The sequence below is a fragment of the Rutidosis leptorrhynchoides genome, chromosome 8, assembly GCF_046630445.1.
Source record: "Rutidosis leptorrhynchoides isolate AG116_Rl617_1_P2 chromosome 8, CSIRO_AGI_Rlap_v1, whole genome shotgun sequence".
NCBI classification, from domain to species: domain Eukaryota; kingdom Viridiplantae; phylum Streptophyta; class Magnoliopsida; order Asterales; family Asteraceae; genus Rutidosis; species Rutidosis leptorrhynchoides.
This window is the reverse complement of record NC_092340.1, coordinates 326,157,437-326,172,312: the sequence shown is the minus strand read 5'-3', so window position 1 is coordinate 326,172,312 and position 14,876 is coordinate 326,157,437. Positions and strand designations below refer to the sequence as shown.

The window sequence follows — 14,876 nt, the reverse complement described above, 5'->3', positions numbered from 1 at the left end:
CTTCGTGGGTGGGGCTAAGTGAATGCAAGGATACGTGTACGTTAGTTGTGTTGAGCTAACCCGTTATCCACTAAGCTTTTGTGTGAGCTATTTTGTAGCACACGTATGGCTAACAGAGATGCAAATGCTACCGGCTCGACAAACCCCAGAACATACAGAGCACCAGACGAGGGTGTTGAGTCCAATGATGATGATCAACAGAGTTATATTCATGAGTTAGAAAGTAAACTGAAAGAAGCTCAGGATAAGATTATTGAGCTTGAGCTGGTAAATCCTGCGGGAAATGATGATATGCCACCTAGATTTTCGACAACACAATCCCAAACAGTACCCAACATGAACCAGACTCAATTCCAATACCCAATGCAAAATCAACCACCTCAATAATACTACATGCCACCACAAAATACTTTCCCTTTTCAAAATCCAATGTTAATGAACCCGTACCAAACGTAGATGTTCCAACAACCCTTTGTTCAACCTCATAAGAAATGTACTTATAAACAGTTCTTAGATTGCAAACCCCCAGAGTATTTGGGAAGTTTTGACCTGACAGAAACTATGAATTGGTTGATGGAGGTTGAAAGGGCTTTGGAAGACTGTCAGTGTGAACTGGAGTTGCAGTTTATGTATGCTTGTAGATTGCTAAAGGGTAGAGCTATGATTTGGTGGAATGCATTAACGTCAAGTATTCCAAAGGAGAATGTTAAGCAAATTACTTGGGAACAATTTCAATGGAAAGTTGGTGAACAGTATTGTTCCTCGTTCGATCTTAACCGATTGAAGACTGAGTTTTTAGAAATGAGAATGATGCCTCAGATGTCAATCGATGAAGTGATTGGTCAGTTTATGGATAAGTTGAGATTTGTATCTCAGTGGGTACCAGATGAAGCATCAAAGATTCAACATTTTGTTAATGTGATTTTTCCAGAATACAAAATGTCAGTGAGAATGGCAACGAGTTTGTCTCAGGCCTTTGTTATAGCTAGAATGGTGGAAAGTGATTTGAAAGCAGCAAGAGGAATGATGACAGGGAGTGTGATGACTCCGAGTGGTCAAACGGGTGGTCAATCCAGTGGTAAGTCAAAGAAATCATTTGGGTTTAGACAGAAAAGTAAGAGTCGACAAAGTGGTTAGGGTCTGGATCAGGTAGAGAGAATTGGTGCCACACTTGTAAGTCTACACACAGTGGTCAATGCTCAGAGGCTACCAGAAGATGTCTGAGATGTGGTGCAGTAGGACATGAGTCCCAAAGGTGTTCGTTTCTAGGAAATGTGTGTTGAAGTTGTCATCAACCAGGGCATCGTGCTATAAATTGTCCGTCCAAGAGTGTGAGTTCTGTGGTAGGGTCAGGTGCGCGTTCAGCATCATTTGGAGGGTCTACTGCCTCGAGTGGGTAGAAGAGGAAGAACCCTCCCACATCATAGGCAGAGCTTTTCAGATGTTAGTTGAAAAGGCTAATGAAACTGACGATGTGATCACCGGTATGTTTTTAATTAACTCAATACCTGATCGTGTATTGTTTGATTGTGGTGCGAATAAGTCTTTTATGTCGTTAGACTTTTGTGCTAAATTGAACTTACCTACTACTGTGCTGCCTGAACCGGTTAGAGTAGAGGTAGGTGATGGAAAGATCACACCCATCACAACGTTTGTGACTGGGGTTAGTATTGATTTTGAAGGAAAGTCATTTCCTATGACTTGTTTAGTGTTACCCATTCCTAGTTTTGATGTAGTGTTAGGAATGGATTCATTGAGCCCACTTAGAGCTAGTATTAAGTGCGATAGTAAAATGATTTCCTTTCATTTAGCTGATGGAACCCGTGTTATAGCCGGAGGGGAACGGGGTGGGTATAGTTTTCCGTTGATATCAATAATGAAAGCCAAAAAATCTTTATCCAAAGGGTGTGAATCGTTCTTAGCTTATGTAGTATATGGTAAGAAAGAAAAGAAAGTAATAGCCAATATTCCAGTAGTTTCAAAGTTTCCAGAAGTGTTTCTAGATGAGTTACCAGGGTTACCGCCGGTAAGAGAAGTAGAGTATAAGATTGAATTGGTGCCGGGAGCCACTCCAGTTGCCAAAGCCCCATATCGTTTAGCACCTTCAGAAATTCGTGAGATGATGTCACAAATTCAGGAGCTATTGGATCGTGGGTTTATTAGACCGAGTTCTTCTCCTTGGGGTGCACCAGTATTATTTGTTAAAAAGGAAGACGGTACCATGCGTATATGTATTGATTATCGGGAGTTGATTAATGCTTCTCCAAGATAGATTTACGATCTGGGTATCATCAGGTTAGAGTTGCAGAATCTGACATCCCGAAGACAGCGTTTAGAACTAGGTACGGTCATTATGAGTTCTTGGTCATGCAGTTTGGGTTAACCAACGCGCCAGCAGTCTTCATGGATCTGATTAATAGGGTGTGTCGTCCATTTCTAGATAAATTCGTGATTGTGTTTATAGACGACATATTAGTGTATTCAAAGACAGAGGCCGAGCACGTTGAACATTTAAGACAGGTGTTGAATGTGTTGAAACAGAAACAGTTATTTGCAAAATTTTCTAAGTGTGAATTCTGGTTGAGAGAAGTGCAGTTTTTGGGTCATGTAATTTGTGCTGAGGGTATAAAAGTTGATCCATCAAAGATTGATGCGGTTATGAATTGGAAATCGCCAAGAAATCCTACGAAAATTAAGAGTTTTCTGGGATTAGCTGGTTACTACCGAAGGTTCATAAAAGATTTCTCGAAAATAACGGGTCCGTTGACTATGTTGACTCGAAAAGACATAGACTTTCGGTGGGGTGATGATCAAGAAAAGGCTTTTCAGACTTTGAAATAGTTATTGTGTCAGGCTCCAGTGTTAGCATTACCAGAAGGTTTAGATGACTTCGTGGTCTATTGTGATGCGTCTTTCGCCGAGTTGGGTTGTGTATTGATGCAGAGAGATAAAGTGATCGCGTACACCTCCAGACAGTTGAAAGTTCATGAAAGAAATTATCCTGTACATGATTTAGAAATGGCTACTGTAGTGTTTGCTCTGAATCTATGGAGACATTATTTGTATGGGACACATTGTGTAATATATACAGATCACAAAAGTTTGGCGTATATTTTCTCTCAGAAAGAACTAAATATGCGTTAGAGACGGTGGCAAGAGCTGATTAAAGACTACGATTGTGAAATCAAGTACCATCCGGCTAAAGCAAATGTCGTAGCAGATGCGTTAAGTCGTAAAAAGTCAGATGAGAATGTGAAATTTTTCTGTTTGAATATAACTTCAGATTTGATCGATCAATTACGAACTGTTCAAGCCTGTGCTTTGGAGGATGAACATATTAAATCTGAACTTATGACTAAATGAAAATTTGACCTAATTGATGATTCTCGTGGACTTAAGACCTTAAATAACCGTATTTGGGTGCCTATGCTTGAAGACTTGAGGGATTTGATCATGATTGAAGCTCACAAATCTAGATTGACAGTACATCCAGGCAGTAATAAGATGTATCAGGATTTAAAATCAGTGTATTGGTGGCCGACTATGAAAACAGACATCGCTCGTTTTATTGAAAAGTCTCATATTTGCGCGCAAGTAAAGGCAGAACACCAGAAACCGTATGGTTCGTTGTGTCAGTTACAGATTTCGGAGTGGAAATGGGAGCATATCACAATGGATTTTGTGACAAAATTACCTAGAACTCAGAGAAAACATGATATGATTTGGGTAATAGTTGATCGTTTGACCAAGAGTGCTCATTTTCTTGCTACTCGTGAGACAGCGTCATTAAGTGAACTTGCCGATTTATATGTAAAAGAGATAGTTAGTCGTCATGGGGTCCTATTATCGATTGTGTCAGACAGGGATTCTAGATTTGTATCGAACTTCTGGAACAGTCTACAACAGAAACTGGGTACACGTGTGAATCTGAGTACATCTTATCATCCTCAGACAGATGGTCAGAGTGAACGAACGATACAGACGTTAGAGGATATGTTGAGAGCATATGTATTAGAATATGGTGGTTCATGGGATACACATTTGCCGTTTGTTGAATTTGCGTATAACAATTCTTATCATTCGAGCATAGGAATGCCGCCTTACGAAATGTTGTACGACCATCATTGCAGAACTCCGAATTGTTGGTTAGAAGCTGGAGAGAACCAGTTTGCTGGTCCCAAAATCATTCAAATGACAGCCGAAAAAGTTGCTATTGAGCGGGAAAAGTTGAAAGCTGCCAGAGATAGACAAAAGATGTATGCAGATCCGCATAGATGTTCGATAACTTTTAATGTGGGTGATCGTGTGTATCTTAAGGTTTCACCGTGGAAAGGGGTTATCAGATTTGGAAAACGTGGTAAGCTTGTGCCAAGGTAGATTGGGCCGTTTCCAATTAGTGAGATTCTGAATGACCAGACCGTTGTGTTAGATCCTCCTTCTGAGTTAGCTGATATTCATAATACCTTCAATGTGTGTTACTTACGTAAGTGTAAGGTAGACGATGAAACCCAAATTTTGCCAATTAAAGATCTTAAAGTTGATTTGAGTAATAAGTTGGTTGAGGAACCAATTCGAGTTGTCGACAGAAAAGTTACTAAGTTAAGAAAGAAAGAGATCCCGGTGATTTTAGTAGAATGAAAACACAGCTTAGGGTCTAACTTGACGTGGGAGACAGAAGAGTTGATGAAGACCCGTTACCCTCATCTGTTTAACTAAGACCAGATTCAGAGGACGGAATCTCTTTAAGGGGGTGGATTTGTAACAGACTGAAACCGGGATTAGAAGTAAGATTACTAAATTACCCTTAGGTTTATATTTGCGTTTAAAATATGCTTTTATTTTAATAATATGCTTATTATTAATTGAATATGTGGTTAAGACCAGTTTGTGACAAGGGTCACAGAAATGGTTCGTTTGTTGAATTTGGACTCCGTTAGGGTTTCCAAATTAAGTACGAAAGATATTAGATAACTGGTAAATACCCGTGTGTAATGGGGTATTATATTTTAACACATAATAGTTTATGTATCTGCTTCTTTCACCCATTTTCTAGTTATTTCTAAATCAAGAACGTAACTAAACTTATGCCATCTCAAAGCCCTAATCTAATCCAATCTAGAAATTGAATCAAGAGGCTTTAGGAACTGAATCATATCATCCTTGTGATCATTTATCCAGGTTTGATTGATTGAATTCGTGCTTTAATTCTTAAGAATTGGGTTTTGGGTGTAAAATGGGTTTTTGATGAATATGAGCTTGAATCTTCATGTTTTGTGTTTGCTATGCTTAATTGATGTCAGAAATAGTAGTTATATAGTTTATATGATGTTTTTAAAGTTGTTTGGCGTTAGAACTTGCAAAAATCGAGTATTTGGGCCAAAATGGCAAAAATCAGCGTGCAGCAGCCGTTCTTCAGCTCCCACACGAGTGACAGGTCACTCGTATGAGTGACCACGCATTTGAGGGTAAACTGCACGGTTGAGGACTCACTTGCATGAGTGAGGTCTCAGCCACACGTGTGAGCACCGGTCAGCTCTGTGGAAACTTGTTTTGGTCATAACTTTTACACCGTAACTCCATTTTTGATGAATCAAGTATCGTTGGAATCTGATGATGTGCAGCAGTGTATACGAAATACTATTATTGTTTACTACGAAATACGACGAAATATATTACAAACTACATAAGTTTTAATTAATTTACGGATGAGATATGCCAAAACCTTGCTACAACACTTATAGGCAGTGTACCTAATCGTAGAGTAGTGTATTTTTTAGTAAGACCGGTTCGTTCCACAGGGATTCAGCTATTGCGTACACTATATATATATATATATATATATATTAGTATTATCATTATTATTATTATAAAGGGGGGTTTTTACCGTTTAATGACCGGTTTGTCGATTTTAAATCCTAATGCAAAATATTAAAAATAAATATAACTTAATTTAAAGCGTAAAGTAAATGACGATAAATAAAAGTACGATAATTAAAAGTACGTTAAATAAAAGTACGATAAATATAATAACAGTAAATAAAAGTACGATGAGATATAAAATAAAAGAATTATGCTTATTTAAACTTCCGTAATCATGATGTTTGACGTGTTGATTTTAATTTATTACCAAGGGTTAATTGTCCTTTGTCCTGGATTATTTGATATGTCCATCTGGTTTTGTCCATAATAGTCCATCGGTCATAATTATAAAGTGCGAGAGTCTTCGTCAAATTAACCTTATACCCGAAGTCAAATATTCCAACTAATTGGGGATTTAAACCGTAACAAGGTCTTAATAATTTGTTTAATAATTACACCAGGTTATCGACTGCATGTAACCCAAGGTCTTAATACTTTATTAACAATTACACCAATTACCCTTGAATGTAATCCACCCCTGTTTTAACGAGTCCATTGACTATTAATCCATCCACGTATCCGGTCAATGAACAATTATCAGTATTTATAAATATCCCGCCCACCGTACCCAGTCAAGCGTATGTGGTTATATATAAATATGTCAAGTTGTAATCTCTATATTAAATTAACAAGATATTATTTAGTTAATCAAATATAAAGCCCATTAATAGCCCATAGTACAATTTTCACAAGTGTCGGTCTTTTGTCCAAACCTCAATTATGGTCCAAAGTCCAATAACCCAGTCTTAATATTTAGTCCAACATCATGATTACTTCGGCTTAAATAAGCATAATAATAACTTAGCTACGAGACATTAATTTAAAAAGGAAGAACATAGCTTACAGTGACTATTAATAGCGTAGCATTACACGGACAGAATTTCGACTTTAAAACCGTAAAACATTCCTTATAATAACCTAATTATTATTAAACTTAAATTAAAATTCAAATTAAAATTATAAATATATTTTACGTATATAGAAAAGAAAGAAAAGGGATGATAAGTTCGGCAGAATGCTCGGCCTTTTATAGGCCCATTTCTAACTGTGCAGCTCCGCGACTGCAGATGTTTTGTTCCTCACAGCTCCGCGACTGCGGAGCTTTGGATTCCTGCTAACCAAAATGAATTAAATGTGGGTAGCTGATAAATATAATATATAATATTATATATAATTATTTATATATTATATTATATTCTTGTGCATAGTTGACTTGTAATTTCAGGTCCGTTGAGTCGTACGTTGATAGTTGGTTCATGTCTTGGTTCCGAATTTTCGAACGAATTTTCGTACGCTTTGAACTCTTGTACTTTGCATTTTGCGGCTTGTACTCTTGTTAATATTTAGACGTTATCATCAATAAATTGAACCACTTGGATTGTATCTTGTACATTTGTGCTTTTTTGATCATTTGCATCTTCAAATCGTCGAATCTGTCTTTTGTCTTCACCTTTTATTCTTTTAAACGAATATCACTTGTAAATAGAACAATTGCAACTAAAAGCTTGTCTTTCTTGAAGGATAATGCTATGAAATATATTTTCATTTTTAGCATTATCAGAATCGTAATGAAAAATGAAATGTCCCGTTCATATCGATTATAAACGTTCCATATTAATTGATTTCGTTGCGAGGTTTTGACCTCTATATGAGACGTTTTTCAAAGACCACATTCGTTTTTAAAACAAACCATAACCTTTATTTTATCGACAAGGTTAAAAAGACACCACCTAGATTATCCAGAAATGATAATCTAAAAATATCACACTTACACACTACCAATACATATTGGTTTACAATATTAATATGTTACAACAAAATAAATCTCGAATGCAGTTTTAAACAATATTATACAAGCATGCTGACACCAAATCTTGTCCATATATTAGCATGCAATAGTGGAAGCTCTTAATAATCACCTGAGAATAAACATGCTTTAAACGTCAACAAAAATGTTGGTGAGTTATAGGTTTAACCTATATATTTATCAAATTGTAATAATAGACCACAAGATTTCATATTTCAATATACATCCCATACATAGAGATAAAAATTATTCATATGGTGAACACCTGGTAACCGACCTTAACAAGATGCATATAGAATATCCCCATCATTCCGGGACTCCCTTCGGACATGATAAATTCGAAGTACTAAAGCATCCGGTACTTTGAATGTGGCTTGTTGGGCCCAATAGATCTATCTGTAGGATTCGCGTCAATTAGGGTGTCTGTTCCCTAATTCTTAGATTACCAGACTAAAAAAGGGCATATTCGGTTTAATAATCCAACCATAGAATGTAGTTTTAAGTACTTGTATCTATTTCGTCAAACATTTATAAAAGCAATGCATGTATTCTCAGCCCCAAAAATATATATTGCAAAAGCATTTAAAAAGGGAGCAAATGTAACTCACTTAATATGAAACGTTTATAATCCTAGCGTTGGTCTTAGAGAACCAGAATTTTTGCATTAGTGTGTCTTACCGAGTTTGTTAGGATGCATTAGTGAGTCTGGACTTCGACCGTGTTTTTCTTCAAAAACGATTGCTTAACATTTTTTTGTTGGAAACTATATATTATTAACATGTAAATATTATGTGATATATTAATCTCTTAACGTGTTTGATATTGTGTGATAGATGTCTACCTCTAGTACAAATCCCATCGACTCACCTAATAATAATGAAGAGTCGAATATACTTTGGGAAGATTCACAAATTCCCGAAGAGGAACCGGAAGAGGAGGAACCGGAAGAGGAGGAACCGGAAGAGGAATAACCGGAAGAAGAAGAGGTTCCGGAGGAAGAAATATTGATACCTACAGTAAATCGATTAAATAAAAGAAAATCCTCAACCAACGGACAAAAGTAAAAAATGGTCAATGGTGTTTCCGCCAAGGAAGCAAAATATTGGGAAGATTACCAATTTTCCGATGAATCGGATCCCGATAAGGATTCCGATGATGTTATAGAAATTACCTCGACCCAATTTAATAAATCAAAAGAAAATAATAAGGGAAAAGGTATAAAAATAGAGAAACCTGATTTCAACCCCGATGAACTTTATATGTATCGACAACGTCCGTATTTCCTAAAATGTAACAATAACCCGGGAACCTCTAAACCACCAGGTTTTTCTAAACCATTGTGGAAAATGACGGCTCGTATTAGAGGAACACCATATATCCCTAGAAAATTAGGAAAACGAACCAAGTCCGAAGAAGATGAAACCAGTGATTCGGATTAGAGGGTTGTAATCATGTTGTGTATTATATGTATTGTAGTCTGCTTGTACTTTTTTGTTCTATGTAAAAGTTGCTTTAATTATTTGTTAATTATCTTTTACGAATCTAATCCTTGTCTATTTTACAGTATAAGAACAAAATGGACGTTAAGGGTAGACAACCGAATATTTTAGAGACCTACCAGAGGATATGATTGAGGAAATCTTGTCTAGAGTCGGTCAGAATTCATCAGCACATTTAGTTATGGCGAAATTAACTTGTCAAACATTTGAAAGACTTTCCAGAAATGCCTTAGTTTATAAAAGGCTTTCCTTTGATAGGTGGGGTATATCACATTGGGGAGACCGTAAGTTACGCCGTGTTTTCTTTAAAGCGTTAAATGCAGGGAACCCAAATGCAATTTTACGCTACGGGTTAAGAACCTATTTTGACTCAACATATCCCAACATAGGATTTTGTAAGTTAGAAAGAGCTTCTAACATACAACATAAAGAAGCATGTTATACTTACGGGTTAGTGATGTTCGCTTCTTACCAAAGTGAGAAAAAGAATATCAACTTTTAAATAAAACCTTCCCACAAGTGACGGATTTAGTAGTTGGGGTGAGAAACAAGGTTTTTAGATTATTACGGGGTTGTTGAACATTACGAAACCCTCGTCTTTTTGACGACATTACAACATGCTGCCTAGCCAATGGTCATAACGGTTACTTTCCACAAGACCAAGGATGGGAAGTCGTCTTAGTAAAATCAGAATGCATGACTTGTTTCTGGACTTATGAATTATGTGTCTTTATTTATTTTGCTGAACGACTTACGTATTAACTAGAATTGCCTTTATAGCTGCCGAGTAGCAAAGTTATTATGAGCTATATTTCATCCTATATGTATAATAGCGTTATTGTAAGTTTGTGAATATTGTATAAAATTTGAACGCAAAATATTATTATAATCAGTTTTTTCATATAGAATTATAGTAGTTGAATTGTATATTAGCTACTAAGTATGAACTTAACGGGTAGGTACTACCCGAATTAAAACTATAAAACGCTAATATGAAGAAAAGGCTTTTATAAATGAGTTCATACTACGCTACGAAATACTATTGACTACTCTTAAAATTCTATATGATTAACTTAATTCTTTGGGCTATTTTTGAAGGAAATGGCACCGGCAACTCGTCAGAATTTGAACATGAGTGAGGAAGACTTCCGTGTTTTCCTTGCAGCAAAGATAGCCGCAGTACAGGCTACAATGCAAAATAACAATAACTCTGGATCTAGCAGCAGAACTAATTCCACAAGAAATCGTGTAGGATGCTCCTACAAAGAATTCACTGCCTGCAAACCTTTGGAATTTTATGGAACCGAAGGACCAATTAGATTGAAACGATGGACCGAGAAGGTCGAATCGGTGTTTGCCATAAGTAAGTGTACTGAAGAGGAAAAATTTAAGTACGCTACGCATATCTTCATAGGTACTGCGTTAACGTGGTGGAACACCTATCTTGAACAGGTAGGACAAAATGCTGCTTATCCACTACCGTGATCGGCATTCAAGCAATTGATGAACGAGCAGTACCGTCCTAGAAACGAAGTCAATAAGATCAAGGTAGAACTTAGAGAGTTACGAACACAAGGATTCGACATTACCACATATGCACGACGAGTCACAGAGTTATGCCTATTGTGTTCGGGAGCGTTCGAAGATGAAGAAGAGAAGATCGACGCGTTTGTAAAAGGGTTACCAGTAAGAATTCAATAAGATGTGAGTTCACACGAGCCCGCTTCCATACGGAAGGCAAGTCGAATGGCTCATAAACTCATAAATTAGATTGAGGGGAGAATTAAAGAACAGGTGGCCGAAGAAGCCAACACGAAACAACTCAAGAGGAAGTGGGAGGAAAACGGTGATAAGAGTCACCAGTATAACAACAATAACAATTACAACCACAACCGCAACAACAATCGCAACAATAACAGCAATCCTAACAATAACTACAACAAACGTCCCAATAAGAACTACAACTACAACAACCATTTCAACAACAATAACAATCCCAACAACAACCTCAATAACAATAAACAACAGAAACAACCATGCTTCAGGTGTGCAGAGTACCATCCGAATGCATTTTGCACAACAGTTTGCACCAAGTGTAAGAGAAGTGGTCATGGCGCGGCAAAATGTGAGATTTACGGACCAAAGAATAACAAAAATAAAGAAACAAATAAGGTCAGAACAAATAATGCCGACGTAGTTTGTTATAAATGTGGAAAACCGGGCCACATTATTAGAAATTGCCCAAACCAAGGGAATACTAATGGGCAAGGCCGCGGAAGAGTTTTCAATATTAATGCGGCAGAAGCGCAGGAAGACCCGGAGCTTGTTACGGGTACGTTTCTTATTGACAATACATCTGCTTATGTTTTATTTGATTCGGGTGCGGATAGAAGCTATATGAGTAGAGATTTTTGTGCTAAATTAAGTTGTCCACTGACGCCTTTGGATAATAAATTTTTACTCGAATTAGCAAACGGTAAATTAATTTCAGTAGAGAATATATGTCGGGAGAGAGAAATTAAACTGGGGGATGAAATGTTTAAAATTGATTTAATACCAGTCGAGTTAGGGAGTTTTGATGTAATAATTGGCATGGACTGGTTGAAAAAGGTGAGAGCAGAGGTTGGTTGTTACAAAAATGCGATTCGCATTATGCGTGAAAAAGGAAAACCTTTAATGGTGTATGGAGAAAAGAACAACGCAAAATTAAATCTTATTAGTAGTTTGAAGGCACAAAAACTAATAAGAAAAGGTTGTTACGTCATTCCAGCATACATCAAGGAAGTTAAACCTGAAGAAAAGAACATCAGTGATGTTCCCGTCGCAAAAGAATTTCTCGATGTATTTTCGAAAGAATTACCGGGATTACCCCCACATCGATCCGTTGAATTTCAAATAGACCTTGTACCAGGAGCTGCACCAATAGCTCATGCTCCATACAGACTCGCACCCAGCGAAATGAAAGAATTACAAAGTCAGTTACAAGAACTTTTAGAGCGTGGTTTCATTCGACCAAGCACATCACCGTGGGGAGCTCCTATTTTGTTTTTCAAGAAGAAGGATGGTACATTTAGGTTGTGTATCGACTACTGAGAGTTGAACAAACTTACCATCAAGAACCGCTACCCACTATCGAGAATCGACGAATTATTTGATCAACTATAAGGGTCGTCGGTTTATTCGAAGATTGATTTACGTTCTGGGTATCATCAAATGCGGGTGAAGGAGGTTGATATTCCAAAGACTGCTTTTAGGACGCGTTACGGTCATTACGAGTTTATGGTTATGCCTTTTGGGTTGACTAACGCACCAGCTGTGGACCTCATGAACCGAGTGTATGGACCATACCTTGACAAGTTTGTCATTGTTTTCATCGATGACATACTTATTTACTCAAAGAATGACCAAGAGCACGAAGAACATTTGAGAAAAGTGCTAGAGTTGTTAAGGAGAGAAAAATTGTACGCTAAGTTTTCAAAGTGTGCATTTTGGTTGGAAGAAGTTCAATTCCTCGATCACATAGTAAACAAAGAAGGTATTCAGGTGGATCCAGTAAAGATTGAAACCGTTGAAAAGTGGGAAACCCCGAAAACTCCGAAGCATATACGCCAATTTTTAGGACTAGCTGGTTACTACAGAAGGTTCATCCAAGACTTTTCCAGAATAGCAAAACCCTTGACTGCATTAACGCATAAAGGGAAGAAATTTGAATTGAAAGATGAACAAGAGAAAGCGTTTCAATTGTTAAAGAAAAAGTTAACTACGTCACCTATATTGTCATTACCTGAAGGGAATGATGATTTTGTGATATATTGTGACGCCTCAAAGCAAGGTCTCGGTTGTGTGTTAATGCAACGAATGAAAGTAATTGCTTATGTGTCTAGACAATTGAAGATTCACGAGCAGAATTATACGACGCATGATTTGGAATTAGGCGCGGTTGTTTTTGCATTAAAGACTTGGAGGCACTAATTATATAGGTTCAAAAGTATTATATATACCGATCACAAAAGTCTTCAACACATATTTAATCAGAAACAACTGAACATGAGGCAGCGCAGATGGATTGAATTGTTGAATGATTACGACTTTGAGATTCGTTACCACCCGGGGAAGGCAAATGTGGTAGCCGACGCCTTGAGCAGAAAGGACAGAGAGCCCATTCGAGTAAAAGCTATGAATATAATGATTCACACTAACCTTACTACTCAAATAAAGGAAGCGCAACAAGGAGTTTTAAAAGAGAGAAATTTAAAGGATGAAATACCCAAAGGATCAGAGAAGCATCTTAATATTCGGGAAGACGGAACCCGGTATAGGGCTGAATGGATTTGGGTACCGAAATTTGGAGATATGAGAGAAATGGTACTTAGAGAAGCTCATAAAACAAGATACTCAATACAGCCTGGGACGGGGAAGATGTACAAGGATCTTAAGAAACATTTTTGGTGGCCAGGTATGAAAGCCGATGTTGCTAAATATGTAGGAGAATGTTTGATGTGTTCTAAGGTCAAAGCTGAGCATCAGAAACCATCAGGTCTACTTCAACAACCCGAAATCCCGGAATGGAAATGGGAAAACATTACCATGGATTTCATCACTAAATTGCCAAGGACTGCAAGTGGTTTTGATACGATTTGGGTAATAGTTGATCATCTCACCAAATATGCACACTTCATGCCAATAAGAGAAGATGACAAGATGGAGAAGTTAGCACGACTGTATTTGAAGGAAGTCATCTCCAGACATGGAATACCAATCTCTATTATCTCTAATAGGGATGGCAGATTTATTTCAAGATTCTGGCAGACATTACAGCAAGCATTAGGAACTCGTCTAGACACGTATGCAAATGTTTTAACATATCATATCGACCCATCTATATATATTATTTGGAACAACCATAGACACTCTATATGCAATAATGTTGGAGTTAGCTATACAGGGTTGAGGTTGATTCCAAAAATATATATACTTTGAGTTGTGGTCTAGCCTGAGACGTATATACACTGGGTCGTGGATTGATTCAAGATAATATATATCGATTTATTTCTGTACATCTAATTGTGGACAACTAGTTGTAGGTTACTAACGAGGACAGCTGACTTAATAAACTTAAAACATTAAAACGTATTAAAAATGTTGTAAATATATTTTGAACATACTTTGATATATATGTACATATTTGTTATAGGTTCGTGAATCAACCAGTGGCCAAGTCTTACTTCTCGACGAAGTAAAAATCTGTGAAAGTGAGTTATAGTCCCACTTTTAAAATCTAATATTTTGGGATGAGAATACATGAAGTTTTATAAATGTTTTACGAAATAGACACAAGTAAATGAAACTACATTATATGGGTGAATGATCGAAGCCGAATATGCCCCTTTTGCTTGGTAGCCTAAGAATTAGTAAACCGATCTACTAATTGACGCGAATCCTAAAGATAGATCTATTGGGCCTAACTAACCCCATCCAAAGTACCGGATGCTTTAGTACTTCGAATTCATTTTTATCATGTCCGAAGGATTTCTCGGAATGATAGGGGATATTCTTATATGCATCTTGTTAATGTCGGTTACCAGGTGTTCACCATATGAATAAATTTTATCTCTATGTATGGGATGTATATTGAAACATGAAATCTTGTG

At 37.0% G+C, this 14,876-nt stretch overlaps 1 protein-coding gene across 1 annotated transcript; it reads left to right on the top strand.

Annotated features, from left to right (window-relative positions):
- Positions 1 to 4,092: 4,092 nt before the first annotated feature.
- On the top strand, positions 4,093 to 4,638 carry LOC139864478 (uncharacterized). Its single transcript, XM_071853064.1, has 2 exons — positions 4,093 to 4,357; positions 4,430 to 4,638. Exons 1-2 carry the CDS (start codon positions 4,093 to 4,095, stop codon positions 4,636 to 4,638), a joined length of 474 nt encoding a protein of 157 aa, XP_071709165.1.
- The last annotated feature ends 10,238 nt before the right edge of the window (positions 4,639 to 14,876 follow it).

Coding starts and splice junctions, on each gene's coding strand:
- LOC139864478 (XM_071853064.1), top strand. CDS start 4,093: ATGCCGCCTTACGAAATGTTGTACGACCATCATTGCAGAACTCCGAAT. Junction 4,358..4,429: donor TATCAGATTTGGAAAACGTG/GTAAGCTTGTGC, acceptor CCGTTGTGTTAG/ATCCTCCTTCTGAGTTAGCT.